The sequence below is a fragment of the Muscardinus avellanarius genome (assembly GCF_963383645.1).
Source record: "Muscardinus avellanarius genome assembly, chromosome: 2".
NCBI classification, from domain to species: Eukaryota; Metazoa; Chordata; class Mammalia; order Rodentia; family Gliridae; genus Muscardinus; species Muscardinus avellanarius.
The window spans coordinates 69,681,066-69,697,541 of NC_137787.1; the positions used below are offsets into that span (position 1 = coordinate 69,681,066).

General features: G+C 36.0%; 1 protein-coding gene across 1 annotated transcript in view; it reads left to right on the forward strand.

Annotated features, from left to right (window-relative positions):
- Positions 1 to 16,476, forward strand: part of LOC308258735 (sodium channel protein type 1 subunit alpha-like) — a gene marked incomplete at both ends in the record, with an annotated part of 92,609 nt that overhangs the window by 41,508 nt on the left and 34,625 nt on the right. Inside the window, 2 exon segments of the mRNA XM_080689385.1 lie at positions 2,890 to 3,246; positions 4,715 to 5,197. Coding sequence (XP_080545511.1) covers positions 2,890 to 3,246; positions 4,715 to 5,197 — 840 coding nt within the window.

Below are 16,476 nucleotides of genomic sequence, written 5' to 3' on the forward strand. Positions count from 1 at the left end.
CTTCACAGCTTCACAGATTGCCCCATTTGAGTTTGCAGGGATTTCGACTCTGCCACATGTTGCCTGGTTTCCCAGGTTACCCAGACAGTCCCTTATCCCTCCCCCACCTTTTTTTTTTTTTTTCAGTAAAGCTAGCATTATTTGAGCATCAAAATGGGCCTGTCAACAGAAAAAGTAGTCACACTTTCCTTAGTCATTGCTTGAGGTCTTTACAATCACAGCCTCTGGACCTGCTCCACCTAGGCTGCCCCTGGCCCCAACTTTCCTTGATGCTTCTGTCATATCCATTGCTGGCCCCACCTCCATCATTGCTACCACTTTCTCCTTCCTTTAATGATATCATCTCTCTGGCCTCCAGTTTTATACATGCCTATCAGGCAAAACTGCAAATTTATAAAGTCTCTCTGCTTTGTCTTCTGCTTCTAAAATTCAGTATACAATTAGCTAAATACAGACATCAATATCTATTATGCAGTTGGATATTTTTTTGTTTTGTTTTGATACTTCCATCCACCTTTCTAGCCACATTCTGACCCTTCCAATTTTCTCTCACAAAACAGTTCCAAAATTCACAACCCACATAGTCAGACTTAGATATAGCCATGACCCCACTTCTCTGGTACTATTTTCTGTATTCATCGGCATTCTCACAGCTGTAATCTAAAACACTTGACCATGTAACTTAAAGAAAGGAAGATTTATTTACTCACCATTTGGGGGTTCAATTCAAGTGAGGCCAATTCTGGGTCTCAGCTTAGCAGTGAGAAACAGAGAAAGAGGGAGAGCAGCTGGCTGTGTTCCTCACCTCATGGAGGCAGAAAGCAAAAGAGTGAGGAGAGGAGGAGACAGTGATAATCCCTAAGGCAATTGACCCAGGGATCCACCTTATCTAGCCACACTGTACCAGCTTAGGCCATAACTGAGATAAATCTATTATGGATTTATCCATTGCTGAGATTACAACCCACATGATTCATTTACATCAACTCCAAACATCAATTTATGACTCTACAATGGGCCATTCTATATCTAACTATACCACCAATTATTTAATTCTTTATAAAAATCTTTATAAAGATTTTTTATATCTTTATAAAATTATAAATTATATTTATATTTATAAATTACATTTATAAATTATATTTATATTTTCTTTATATTTCAAAAAGTATTGTTATGTAAAGTTAATATAGTACTCAGTTGCTATTCTAACTATTTTTTCTAGTGACTATGACAGTTAATGTTTTCAGATCTGGAAAGAAAAATAAACTTAATGGTACTTCAAGTTCAATCCAAAGCTGCTCTACCACTAAGCTACATCCCTCATCCTCTTTTATTTTTTATTTAGAAACAAGGTCTTAGCCAGACGTGGTGGCACACGCTTATAATCCCCGTGCTTAGGAGGCTGAGACAGGAGGATCACACAGGTTCAAAGCCAGCCTCAGCTGGCTTAAAGAGACCCTGTTTCCAAATAAAATATAAAATAGGTCTGTGAGTGTAGCCCAGAGGTAGAAAGCCCCTGGGTTCCATCCCCAGTACCACCAAAACAACAACAATAACAACAACAAAAAGAAACAAGGTCTTCCCAAATTTCTGAGGCTGCCTTTGAACTTGTGATCCTCCTATCTCAGCCTTCCAAATTCTGGGACTACAGGGGTGCCTCAGGGTTCCTGGCTTAAGAAATATTTTTAGCCGGGCGTGGTGGCACAAACTTGTAATCCCTGTACTTGGGAGGCAGAGACAGGAGGATCGGGCAGGTTTGAAGCCAGCCCAGCTGGCTTAAGAGACCCTGTTTCCAAAAATAAAAAATAGGTCTAGGAGTATAGCCCCAAGGTAGAAGGGCTTCCAGGAACCGCAGTACCATAAAAAAAAAAAATATATATATATATACATATATATAATATACATATATATTATATATGTGTGTATGTATATATATATACATACAATTGTATATATACATACATTGTGTGTGTGTGTGTGTGTGTGTGTATATATATATATATATATATATATACAATGAAAAACTATTTTTTTATTCTACCTGTGGACCATATATGCCTTCCAGAAATAAAAGAGAAAGTCTGTGGGATTACAAATCATTCTAATTAATATATATAATATATTATATATGTATATATAATTAATATATATGTATATATAATTAATATGTATGTGTATATATTTGTGGGATTACAAATCATTCTAATTAATATATATATGTATATATGCATATATTTATGTATATATAAATGAATATATAATATTCATTTGCCCTTGAAAATCAAGGAAAGAATTATAGAATCATTGAAAATATTCAGTTTTTTAATACAGGTGCATTGAGCAATATTAATACCCTGAAGTAGTTACTATTAATGAATAATAAACATTTTCTCTACTACATTAGGGGTCAATATATCTACTTAATGTGTTATTGGTAAATAAATGTCTTTCAGCAGAGAGCCTTCAGATTCAGATATCAATAATATAATGCCAGACATGATATATCCCAGAACCACCTAAATAAGACAAATTAAGGAAAATAATTTCCAATTAATTATTTAAAACTCATTCTCAGAGAAAATCATCTGCATGGTTAAAATATGGGAAAGGTACATTCTTTCTGGGAGGGTATCTAAAAATTAGCAAAGGGTGTGAAAGAATTAGGGCAAGGCAGATGTAATAAGATATTAATTTTTTGTGTGTGTGTGGTCAGGGCCTTGGGAGTGGAGGTACTAGTGATTGAACCTAAAACCTCATGCATGCTTGGCAAGTGTGCTGCCACTAAGCTACACCTTCAAATCTAAGAGATTAAATCTCTTGGTAAACTTAATTAAATTAATTTCTTGTGGATAGCCTAATAATATATATATTATTTTTATTTTTTAGCTCCGAGTTTTCAAGTTGGCAAAATCGTGGCCAACATTAAACATGTTAATAAAGATCATCGGCAATTCCGTGGGCGCCCTGGGAAATCTAACTCTAGTGTTGGCCATCATAGTCTTCATCTTTGCTGTGGTGGGTATGCAGCTCTTTGGTAAGAGCTACAAAGACTGTGTCTGCAAAATCGCCACTGACTGTCAACTCCCACGATGGCATATGAATGACTTCTTCCACTCCTTCCTGATTGTATTCCGCGTGCTGTGTGGAGAGTGGATCGAGACCATGTGGGACTGCATGGAGGTTGCTGGCCAAGCCATGTGCCTTACTGTCTTCATGATGGTCATGGTAATTGGAAACCTAGTGGTATGTACCCATTTAAGATAATCATTTCAGAAATATATTAAGAAAATAGTAGAATGGTAACTATTTTGCCCAAAACAATCTCTATGCTTATTAGTTTTAAATGTCCCTTACCTTGAATATGTTTATATTCTCACTTTGAAAAACACAGTAATAATGTGGTAACCTACAACTCAACTCCATTATGGCAATGACTTCATCACCTTTCCTATGTGAATGGTAATAAAGTTTTATACTGAAGACAGACCTAAAATAAAATTCTGGGAACATTTTATAAATTCGGACCCAAGGGAGTCTAATATATATGAAGAAAAAGAGAAAGAGAGAGAGCATAGTAAAAGACAATCAGATGCAAGATGTGCAGGAAGAAATTTCTGTAATGCTACCTCTGGAAAATATATACCTCCCAAAAATAAAAGAGGAAGTTTCTAGTATTACTAAGCAACCCCATTAATATATACATATATGCCCTTGCCAATAAAGAAAATAATTATAGAATCACAGAAAATATACCAATTTCCCTCAAATCATATGTATGTATATGTATGAAGAGAGAGAGAGAGAAAGGCAGAAACTGCCTGCTAGTTTAGGACTTAGTGGTGCTTTCAAGTGTTCATATAGATTAAATCATTTTCTTGTCCATTTGTGACATGCAGCATTCAATCACCCTATGTCATATGGTGGAGGCATTAATCAACTTGGGTTGGCCAATTGTCTGATGGCATCATTAGCCATGCTTTTTGAGATTACCAAAATAGTGTCATCTTTCTCTCTCAATTTTCCCAATTTTGGAACATTGCTGTTTATACTATGGTAATATACAAGTATATTCCAAAAGGTATATACATTAAAGTACTAATTAAAACATTAGGAATTATTTTATATAGGCAGTTCCCCTAGTTGGTCAACAGTGTGATATGAGATACACAGTAGGTTAAGAAGTGTTAATACCTATGTTAAACCCTTAATACTAAATTTGAGTCACAGTGGTGGTTATTATTCAATTAGAATCTAATTTAATATCTATCAAAAAAGAAACTACAAAATTCACTTAAATGTAAACATTAATAATTCTTAAATTTAGGATTTTTGTTTTCTTTTACTCATACAATTTTCAATGTAATGATACCTTAGGTCAACTCATTTAACTTTTTAATTTTATAAGTGGGAAAATTTGAAAGCACATCTTTGCCTAGGAATGCATAGTTAAATAGCTATGGGGCTAGATCACAAATTCACAGTATCCAAGGATTGAAACCAAGTCCTCTTGCATGGAAACCATGTGTTCTACCACTGAGTTATACTCCTGACCCACTTAATTCCTAATAACTATGTTATGGTAGTTCTTTCTCATAGAATTTTGGGAACAAGACTAGAGTGTTTTGTACACACTTCAAGAAATAAGTGATAATAATGTGTGCTCTTCATTATATTGGGTTGAAATTATAATCACATCTTCATTGTTTTCAAGGTCCTGAACCTCTTTCTGGCCTTGCTCCTGAGCTCATTTAGTGCAGACAACCTTGCAGCTACTGATGATGACAACGAAATGAACAATCTTCAGATTGCTGTGGATCGAATGCACAGGGGAATAGCTTATGTAAAGAGAAGAATATATGAATTTATTCAACAGTCCTTCGTGAGGAAGCAAAAGATTTTAGATGAAATTAAACCACTGGATGATCTAAACAACAAAAAAGACAGTTGCATGTCCAACCATATGACAGAAATTGGGAAAGATCTTGATTATCTTAAAGATGTAAATGGAACCACGAGTGGTATAGGAACTGGCAGCAGTGTTGAAAAGTATATTATTGATGAAAGTGATTATATGTCATTCATAAATAATCCCAGTCTTACTGTGACTGTACCAATTGCTGTAGGAGAGTCTGACTTTGAAAATTTAAACACAGAGGACTTTAGTAGTGAATCAGATCTGGAAGAAAGCAAAGAGGTAAGAATCTATAGATGTGGGTAGGTATAAGTTTATAAATTTATAAATTTATGTGTGTGTTTATACATGCATTGTATATTGCCCTTATTTATGACTATAAATTTCTGCCATTGCTTAAAATTTTATTTCATTGAGGAACCAAAGATTTAAGCCCAGGGAGATGACTGATAAGTTGGTGAATGATATGAGTTTTCTTATCTTTAGTAAAAGATGCCTGTCAGATAGATTAACAGATACAATATATGAACAAATATAATAACTAAAAGACTAACTAATCCTTACAATAATCTGGAAATGAATATGTTGTTGCACCTTTTCAAAAAATAAAACTAGCTTCGGGAATTTAAGATCTCATCTCTGGTGAGAGGGAGGGAGTAAGACTTGGACTTAGAGCCTTTGTGTGTAGGTTTGTGTATACTTCCATTGCACCAGCTCATGTAGATGGATGAGAACATTTTTTTCAGTACTGGAGATGGAATGCAGAGGAATTCTACCTCTGAGCTACACTCCCAGCCCTATTTTTTATTCTTTATTTTGAAAGAGAGTCTCACTAAGTTGCAAAGGGCCTCACTAAGTAATAGCTGAGGCTGTGCTCAAACCGTTAACCCTCCTGTCTCAGCCTCCGGAATGCTTGGATTAGAAGCGTGCACCACCACACCCGGCTTAGACAAAAACTTTAACAAGAAGAAATAGCCTTATCAGCCCCTCTCACTGGAATTACATTGTTCTGTGTAATACAGTGCCATAATCTAGATGGTTTAAATGATTATTTGCTTCCAGTTTCTGAAAACTAGAAAATCCAAGCTCAAGTTTCCAATAGAGTTAGTGTCTGCTAAGACCTCTCTCCTTGCGTTGCAAATGGCCTTCTTCTCCCTGTGTCTTCACATGTGTTCCATGTGGGTATCTGCAGAAACAGAGCTCTACCATCTCTTCTTCTGCATTAAGGGGCACAAGGCCTGTTGGATTAGAGCCTGGACCTCCTGACGTCATTTAGCTTTGATCACACTCTCACAGAATTTTCTTCAAATACAATCACAGACACAGGGCTAGAGTGTCATCATTTGATGTTGGAGCTCACTTGGAAATATTAAGCACCAATACATTTTTCTATCTATAAAATTAACATATAGATTGCCCCTAGTATTGATTTAATTATTGATTTAATTGAACCCAGGGGCTTCTACCTCTGAGCTATATCTTCAGCCAAACTTTTTAAATTTTAAAGCAGGTCTCACTAAGTTGCCTAGGACCTTACTAAGTTACTAAGGCTAGCCGCAAACTTATGCTCCTCCTTTCTCAACCTCTCAATTACTAGGATAAAGGCATTTGCCACCACACCCAGCTTACATTAAATTTTAATAGTTATTCAAGCCAGGTAACATAGGCATATGTCTGTCTTTTGGAGTTACTTTGCATGCCCTTTTAAAGGTGATCCAAGCCAGATGTATGCCTATAACCCTAGCATTTGGTAAACTGAGTCAGGAAGATCATAGATTTGAGACTAGCATGTGTTATCATTCCCCTAGGGACAATCCTCATTCACACACACACACACACACACACACACACACACACACACACACACACACTGATTTAAGTTTTGAGACTCGTAAATAATCTAGGTCATTTTACAGTTTTAGGAATAATGGGCTGGGCTAATGTTAGAGCTAGAATCTGCTGACATGAAACCAAGTTTAGTCAGAGCTTCTTAGGCATTTCAGTTTTGTTTAATGAAAGAAGGGGTAAGAAATAATTCAGAAACATAATGGTAGATAGGTACTTCTGAGAGGCTGATATTTTGAAAAAATCGTGGTCTTATATTTATGAAATTGCTTCTAAATTTCTGATAAAGTAAATTTGGTAATATTCTTTCTTTATTTTGTCTTGAATCTTTTGATCTACATTTAATATTTGATGAAGCTACTACATGCTCTGTGTGGAATAAAAACCAAAAAAAACTATTTTTTGCAAAGACTATCCACCCCAAATACTTTTCCAACAAAAATCTTACATGATCTAAATTTTACTGCGTTTGTTTGTGTTGATCGGGGCTGAAAAGGCTACTGAACTCTTTATAAAGTGACTATCCACTAAACCACTGGAGGCAATTCTGGAGGCAATTCTGTTTCTTCATACCGTATGACATTTTAGAGTTTGGAACACTGCATTAATTCAAGCTGAAAATGTTATGGTAGTGGGAACTTCAGAGATATAATGTGTCTCAGATTATGAGTCATCACCCAGATGAAATGGAAAAAAACATTTTTTTTTTTTTTGCGGGTCTGTGAATGGAACCCCAAGGCATTCGACCTCCGAGCTACACCCTCTGCCAAATTTTTTATTCTTTATTTTGAAACCAGGTCTCACTGGGTTGCAAAGGGCCTCACTAAGTAGCTGAGGCTGTCCACGAACCGCGATCCTCCGGTCTCAGCCTCCCAAATGCTGGGATTACAAGCGTGTACCACCACGCCCGACTGAAAAACCAATTTATTAGACCAGTATTTTTAAAAATTTTAATGAAATAGAATGGATTATGTCAGGGCATATTGCATGTTGTAGAAATGAGTGTTAGTACTGAAGCTTTTGTTTCCTGTACTGAAATGCATTTTCTAATTAGAGCATAACCACTGGGTCCATGGGTGTAGTGAATAAAGTTCAGGGGTTCTTAAGTTTGAGAAACACTGTTTCACCTCTAATAGGAAGGTACTTATCATGTAACCTTCCTGATCACAGACAGAAGGGGTAACTTCCTTTTATGGTATCCAGAAATATAAATATAACTATAACCCACAAAACATTAAAATACCTTGAGGAATTGCTTTTAGAAAACCTAAAAATTGCTCTTGACCCATGCAATAGTCAATGACCTTCTACAAATACTAATGATACTAATACTAATGATCTTCTAGAAATACAGGCTTTTTTTTGTGTGTGTGGGTCTGGGGATGGAACCCAGGGGCATTCCACCTCTGAGCTATACTCCCTGCCCTATTTTTTTTATTCTTTATTTTGAAACAGGGTCTCACTGAGTTGCAGAGGGCCTCACTTAGTAGTTGAAGCTGTCTGTGAACCGCAATTCTGTCTCAGCCTCCCGAATGCTGGGATTACAGATGTGCACCACCACACCCAGCTAATACAGGCTTATATTAAAAGCTAATATTTGGACCAATTTTCAAGAGCTTTGAAAGCTGTTCAAAGACTGTTGACACCTCTTCCATTTGAAAGTCAGTTTCTTTGATCAATTTTATCCTCTGAAGCACATACCACAGTGTCAAGCACATAATAGGTGCTCAGGAATTTTCTGATTTTTGGTTGATTTATATGGATACTAGACCAAGACTTTAGTAGCCTTAACTTTACTATGGGAAAATTACTAATTCTACATTATTCCATTTTTTTAATTTAGAAGACAACTGTTCTATGTGCTTATTGATTTTTATTATTGTTGTTTTTGTTACCATTATTATTTTGATAATGGGGATTAAATCCAGAGGCTTTCTACCTCTGAGCTGTATCCCAGCTTTTTTTGTTGGTGGTGGTATGGGGATGGAACCCAGGAGCTTTCTACCTTTGAGCTATATTCCCAGACCTATTTTATACTTCATTTGGAAACAGGGTCTCACTTAGTTGCTGAGAATCTCACTAAGTAACTGAGGCTGGCTTTGAACCTGTGGGATCCTCCTATATCAGCCTCCCAAGCCCCAAGCGCTGGGATTACAAGCGTGCACCGCCACTCCTGGATTCTCTGCCCTATTTTTTATTCTTTATTTTGAAACAGAGTCGCACTAAGTTGTGGAGGGCCTCACTAAGTAGCTGAGGCTGTCCGTGAACTGCGATCCTCCTGTCTCAACCACTCGAATGCTGGGATTACAAGCGTGCGTCACCACGCCCAGATACCAGCCATTTTTTATTTTCATTTTGAATCAGGGTCTCACTAAGATACTTAGTCTGTTCTCAAACATTTTTTTTTTTTTTTGGTGGTATTGGGAATGGGACCCAGGGGCCTTCTGCCTCCAGGCTACACTCCCAGACCTATTTTATATTTTATTTGGAAACAGGGTCTCTTAAACCAGCTGAGACTGGCTTTGAACCTGCACTATCCTCCTGTCTCAGCCTCCCAAGCATGGGGATTACAAGCGTGTGCCACCACACTCGGCCTATTCTCAAATTTTTGACCCTCCTGTCTCAGTGTTCCAAGTACTGGGATTATAGGCACATGATACCAGATCTGAGTTAAATACTCTTTAAACAAATTGAATTATTACAATTTTATCTGTTTGTAATAAAAATAACATCCTGCTAAATTAAATAGGAGAAATGTACACTAGCTTTTTCAATAAGCAAGCCCTCAAGTGCATAAAAATGTCACATGGGTCCTTCTAATACAAGCCATGTTAATAGCAATATCATTTGTTGATGGTTTACCATGGTGAAAGCACCATTTGTTGAGCTTTATTATGTAATATCTTCTTCAACCTTCATACTACTAGATAAATATTATTCCAATTTTATAGATAAGTAAACATATTTAACAAACAAGCACTTGTTGAAGTCATATAAGGAAGAAGTGGGTGATACTGGACAAGAATCCAAACAGTCCGCTCCGGAGTCTATGCTCCTAACCATTTCTTAATACTGTCTAAAATGTATTTTCTTTGGCATTTTGCTAAAATGAATATCATATGTGGTAAAGCTAAGAGTAGGTGTCAGTCATAGATTTGTTGTTAACTATTCATTGTTCATCTCTAGAGATAGGTTACTCTCATAGTCAGGAATTCCGTGGAGTCTTCTCATGCAGTTCTAGAGTCCCTCTCCTGTTCTGGCATGCACTGTAGGTGAATCTGCTTCTATATCCCACACTAGCTTTGAGAGGTCTAATTCTAATTACAAAACACTTAATCTCCTCGAGTTTTACTTAATGTTTTGCTTAAGGAACATACCCTTCTAAGTTTAAAGCTATATTGAAAAATCTACCAAATCATTAGGAAGGACTACCATGATTGCATCATTAGCTTATGAGGTATTTGAGAATACAGAAGATGGTAATCCATAATACATACATTTCTTTTGTGCTTGGGATTGAACCCAGGGCCATTCTACCTTCTAGGTAAATCTCCAACTCTTTTTTATTTTTTATTCTGAAACAGGGTCTAGGTAAGTTGCAGAAGGTCTTGTTAAGTGCCTTGAACCTGAGACCCTCCTATCTTAGTCTCTCAAATACTGGGATTAAGCCGGGCGTGGTGGCACAGGTTTTTAATCCCCACACTTGGGAGGCAGAGACAGGAGGATTATTTTGGTTCGAAGCCAGACTTGCTGGCTTAAGAGACCCTGTTTCCAAATAAAATTTAAAATAGGTCTGGGAGTGTAGCCCGGAGCCCGGAGGTAGAAGGGTTCCATCCCCAGTACCACCAAAAAAAAAAAAAAAAAAAAGAATTAAAAGCATGTACTGCCCACTCACAGCCCCAAATTTTAAATAAATGAATAGATGATGAAGCGTTTACCTGCAAAATTTCATTTGTTCTTCCACTTATATTATTTGTGTTAACAAAATATTTTATTGATGCTTTGCTGTTTTTTTAATTACTTTTGTCCTTACTTTGTAAGGTTTAAGAATCAGGATAATTTTCATCCTAACCACATGGTCTTTATGAGATGGCCACTAAAATTTCCTTAAAAGTACAACCAGCTACCCAGAGGAAACCCAAGTTGTTCTTCTTTACATCAACTTTATTACTAGAAGATATTGCATCTACCTATTCTTGCCTGCTTCTCTGCCTCTCCACTGTGTGTGTGTGTGTGTGTGTGTGTGTGTGTGTGTGTACATTTTAGTTGCATTATAGTCTCACATCATAATGTAGTTCATAATGATTCATCCTCTTAATCAAACCTGCATAATCTTTGTTTTACTTCTGTGTCTTCCCAGTAAGTCTCCCATATTAACCATCTTCTCACTAGTCCAGTTTCTAAACAACAGATGGTCTTTCTAAAAAGCAATTTAGAAACACAGCTCTCCTCTCCTGGGAGCTGCCCATTGCTCACAGGATAGTGTCTAGACCAGGTAATATGGCCTACAAGTCCTTCCAAAAATAGACCACTAATGTCCTAAGCTTCATGGAAAAATATTTCTAACTCTACTAAACTGATGCTTATTATCCAAAATGCCTCATGTTTTATCATGATCTTAACTTTGTATCTGTTTTCTTTGTGTGGAACTATCTTTTCTCATTTGACTCATTCCAAACCTATCTCATCCCTCTGGCCTCAAATGTCACTTTCTTCTATTCTGCCCTTCCAAGACTGAGCCAGGTGGTAGTCTCAATATACTCCATATTAAACCTAACATAGTCTATTATGGTTCCTGTAGCAATCGTTTGACTATTTACATCTTTCATTTGACTGTGAACCTACAAGGGCAGATACTAGGTCTATTATATTCACTGCTCTATTTTTCAGGTCCTAGTTCTATGCCTGTCACATGCTAATATTTTTGTCAGCTTGAAAGGTAGAAATCAGCAATACATCCATTTGGAGTTATATATTATTGTGATGAAAATTATTACCATTTATCAAGAAAGGACATACCAAGTATTTTCCATGTGTTATCCTGTTCAATTTTTATAGCAATCATGTGAAGTAAAGACTTTTACAAATTAGAAGACCAAAAATGAAGGAGGTGAAGACAGTTGTCAAAAGTCCATAAAATTAGTAGTTGTTATTCAAACCCAAGTTTGTCTGACCCTCAGAACAGTACTACTGACCCTTTCATTATATTGTTATCACAATGGCCCTACCCAGTGGGCATTTATTACAAACAAGCTACCAGTTACTGCTAAAAAAAAGTCAATGTCAGAAGAACAATAAAAATATTCTATGTTCAACTCAGAAAAATGAATTAAAAATGGAAATCATTCACTTGATTTGCAATTTTGGTTTTTCACTTTGGAATTATAAGTGCAAATTTTGCAGAAATTTTTATTTCCTTTCTTAATTTTTTGCATAACAATAATTTTCTTTTCACCCATTAAGTGATGGATGCTATGTTTTTTGTTTCTTTATATATAAGCATGGACATAAATGTTTATATTTGACATGCTTTCTAGCAGAATTCAGGTATATTAGAACTAAATTTCTTTACCAACATCTCTATTGGAGGAAGTGTTTAAAATAAGATTTAGCAATTAATAGGAACATTTTAATATTCATAAAATATGAATAACTCACTTCATATTGTTCTCTCAACATATAGTTTGATGAAGAAATTGCCTGAGGCATAGTAATGATGGTGCAAAATGACGTTAATATTTGAGATTTCCCTCTGCTCTATGGAAATGCTAAGCCTCCACCCAGTGTCTTTTTTTCTTTGATATGATATCATTGCTTTGTTGAGAATTTTTAATAGATATTTTAATTTTTAAAGTGCTTGTTGTATAATTGAAATAGTTACTAGTGGATAGTATATATAATTAAATTTAATACTAATATTTTTGAGATTTAGGAACATCCCACATACTGTGTTTTATATGTGTACATATTTATATAAAAGAACAAAATGTTCATCTTTGAATAGGGTACTTGACATAACATTTTTACTGAATTTAAATATATCTATATGCATATATAATATGTACATATTCTATTTCATTTTTGCCTTTACATTTCAGATTTATGTATTAATTTTCATCACTTATTATAAGTTTAACTCCTATTAGACTCTGTAAATAAGTTCTGTGTCACAAAGCAAGTCCTGAGATAGAAGGATAAACATTAAAAGATCATCAGAGAACAGGGAAAAAATTAACTGTGTACTCTTAAAGAAGTACTGTAGAGTATTTTGTTTGCTCTGTTTTGTTTTGCTTCACCCTGAAGGTCAAAATCATTTGCTACAGTAGAGAACATTTTTAAAAAGCAAGAAATGTTGCATAAATTCACTGAGGAGGAAAAATGGTCTTGCCATTGGCTATGCAGCTATTAAGTGGTTATTGAATACCCTGGTGTACAAGTAAAGTGATGCTTTGGATTCAATGCAGCCACTGCACCCTCTCAGCTCAACATATTAATTAAGCCTGCCAAAAATACATGGATGATACAGGCCAGTATATAAGTAAATAATAGTAAGGAGCATGTGTGAAAATATACATATTTTCAAATGAACTAGCCCCTTTGGAAATTAATAAATAAGAGCGTGCAAATAAAATATATATATATGATGTATGGAGATAACTAGGCATAGGGGCTGCATGTTAAACTAAAAAGAAGTTTAAAGTTAGAAGTGGTGTACCCTAGGTTATTAACATTTCAGCTATTTGTTGCTAAATATATTATACTACACAAGGCTGATTTTCTAATTTGAATCTTGTAGTCTCTAAGGTCACTTTCAATTCAATATGAGCATTTAAAAAAAAAATGAATCACTGTCACTCAAGTATGGTGGCATATGCCTGTAATCCCAGTACTTGGAAAGCTGAGAAAGGAGACAAGCCTCAATAGCTTGGCGATACCTTAAACAATGTTAACAAGACCTTGTTTCAAAATTCAAAAAATAAAATAGGGTTGGAGTGTAAAGTTAGAATGCAGCTAGGTTCAATACTCAGTACCAAAAAAGGAGAAGGAGAAAAAAAAAGGAAGGAAGGAAGGAAGGAAGGAAGGAAGGAAGGAAGGAAGGAAGGAAGGCAGGGAGGGAGGCAGGCAGGCTGGCTTAGTGTCATATAAGTACAGGAAAGTGACATGACATCTACTTATTTTTTTTGCTTTATTGTATTGGCTAGAAGGAAGTCACAAATCCTGCCCACAATCAAGATGAGATTAGACAAGGGTGTGACAACAGTGTCAGGAAATCATGAAAATGATCTTAGAATTCTGCGGATCACAGATCACCATGAAGAAAAAAAAAATGTTTTTTCTGGTATATCGTATCGTATTATGTGGCACCCTGTTAATGCTTCTTCAGATCTGTAAACTATCTTCCTGAAAGAACATTTGTTCCCTACCCACAAAAAATACTGTTTTTCCAATTTGTGTAACTCCCCACTTAGTAGTTATATTGGTGACAAATTCTAAACTTTAAGACTAAAAAAAAAAAAAAAAAAAAAAAACACCAAACCTTTGTGTATTAGTTTGCAGCCGTGTCATTTTATCTACAATCCCTAAATCTCAGGAATGTTTTCTATTGATTGTCTTGTTTTTATGAAAGCCATATTATCAAATTCTATATAATCTTTCCAACTACTCACCATACATTTTTCTTTTAACATCTTCTAATTAAATGTTCACATTTGACTCAATGGTAGTGACTCAATGGTAGTGTGTGTATATATATTTGGTGGGTCTGGGGATGGAACTCAGGGGAATTTGACCTCCAAGCTACACCCTCTGCCCTAATTGTTTATTCTTTATTTTGAAATAGAGTCTCACTAAATTGCAGAGGGCCTCACAAATAGCTGAGGCTGTCCACGAACCGTGATCTTCAGGTCTCAGCCTCCCAAATTCTTGGATTACAAGCATGTGCCACCACGCATGGCTATATTTCAATTTTTTAGCAGTTTTTGACAGTCTTCATATACCATGCTCATGTAAAACAAATGATTGTGGAATTTTCCTGTGTGGCTGACTCCTCCCAAAGTATAATACTGAACATTTATATTATTGATTAGAATTTAGGCACGCACGTCGGGCATGGTGGTGTAAGTTTGTTATTCCAGTGCTTGGTAGGCTGAGATAGGAGGATTGCGAGATCACTGTCAGCCTCAGCTACTTAGGGAGGCCATCTGCAACTGAGTGAGACCCTGTTACAGAATAAAGAATAAAAAATAGGGCTGGGGGTGTAGTTTGGATATAGAATGCCCCTTGTTTAAATCCCCACTTCTGCAAAAAATTAAAAAAAAATTAGGCATACAGTTCATCATTTGCAAAACACTTTTTCTCTTTCTTTCTTTCTTTCTTTCTTTCTTTCTTTCTTTCTTTCTTTTTCTTTCTTTTTTCGGGTATGGGGATGAAACCCAGAGACATTTGACCTCTGAGCTACATGCCCTGCCCAATTTTTTATTCTTTATTTTGAAACAGGGTCTCACTTAGTTGCAGAGGGCCTCACTAAGTAGCTGAGGCTGTCTGCGAACCATGATCCTCCAGGTCTCAGCCTCAAAAATGCTGGGATTACAAGCATGTGCCACCACGCCTGGTTTGCAAAACACTTTTTTTCACTAAAGTTCTTAAATAAGTATGGATATAATGATTTTTTTTTTTAGAATCTATAAAATCCTTGAACTTTATCTAGGTGCCTTTGTTCTTTTAAATTTAATTATCATATTTGAATGAAAAGATTTGTGCCTTTAATATTTAACGTTATTTTAGTATATATATTGTTATATATATTTATCATTTGTCTAATTTAATTTATTAAGATTGTTTATGTAGCTTGGCAATCAAGACTTTTGTTGTTTCCCATATATCATCTAGAAACACTTTGGCTTAGTCACTTTTGTGTTTGGTTTGTTTTTCTTTTCTTTTTGTAGTAGTGCTCATGTATTTACTTTGAATATACATAAATTTTTAGAAAATGTCAATATTTCTCTATGATCAGTATAGTATGTTTAGTATAGATTGACTCATATGAACCTAGGTTCCTTTCACTGATCTTTCTAACACTCACTTGTTACTTTATTTGAGGCTCTTTCCTAACTGCAGAACAATGGTTGATGACAAAATGCTGCCCATGTGGATGTTTTAGAATATAGAATTGATTTCTTTTACAACACGGATAATAAAAATAAAAGCTTTTTTTTTTTTTTTTTTGGTGGTACTGGGGTTCCTGGAAACCTTTCTACCTCCGGGATAAACTCCCAGACCTATTTTTTATATTTTTTATTTGGAAACAGGGTCTCTTAAGCCAGAGAGGCTGGTTTCAAACCTGTGTGATCCTCCTGTCTCCGCCTCCCAAGCTCGGGGATTATAAGTGCGCCACCACTCCCGGCAGTAAAACCATTTCTGATGGGAGTTACTTAGCATGTGCAAGGCCCTGAGTTCAGTGCCCAGCACCCACAAAACAACATTTTTTTTGGTGGTACTGGGGTCCTGGAAACCCTTCTACCTCCGGGCTACATTCCAGGTGACGGTGATCACCAGGCCAAAACTCTGCTTAGCCAAGAGAATGTTTTAATCTCAGCCTTCAATACACCTGTCTGAGTCAAACCGACCAAAGACACTGCTGTTGCTCCACCAGCTGTAATCACATGAAACTCTGGTGATCCCTGGCCTCCAGTCTGCTTTCAGAGTTCAAACTCCAG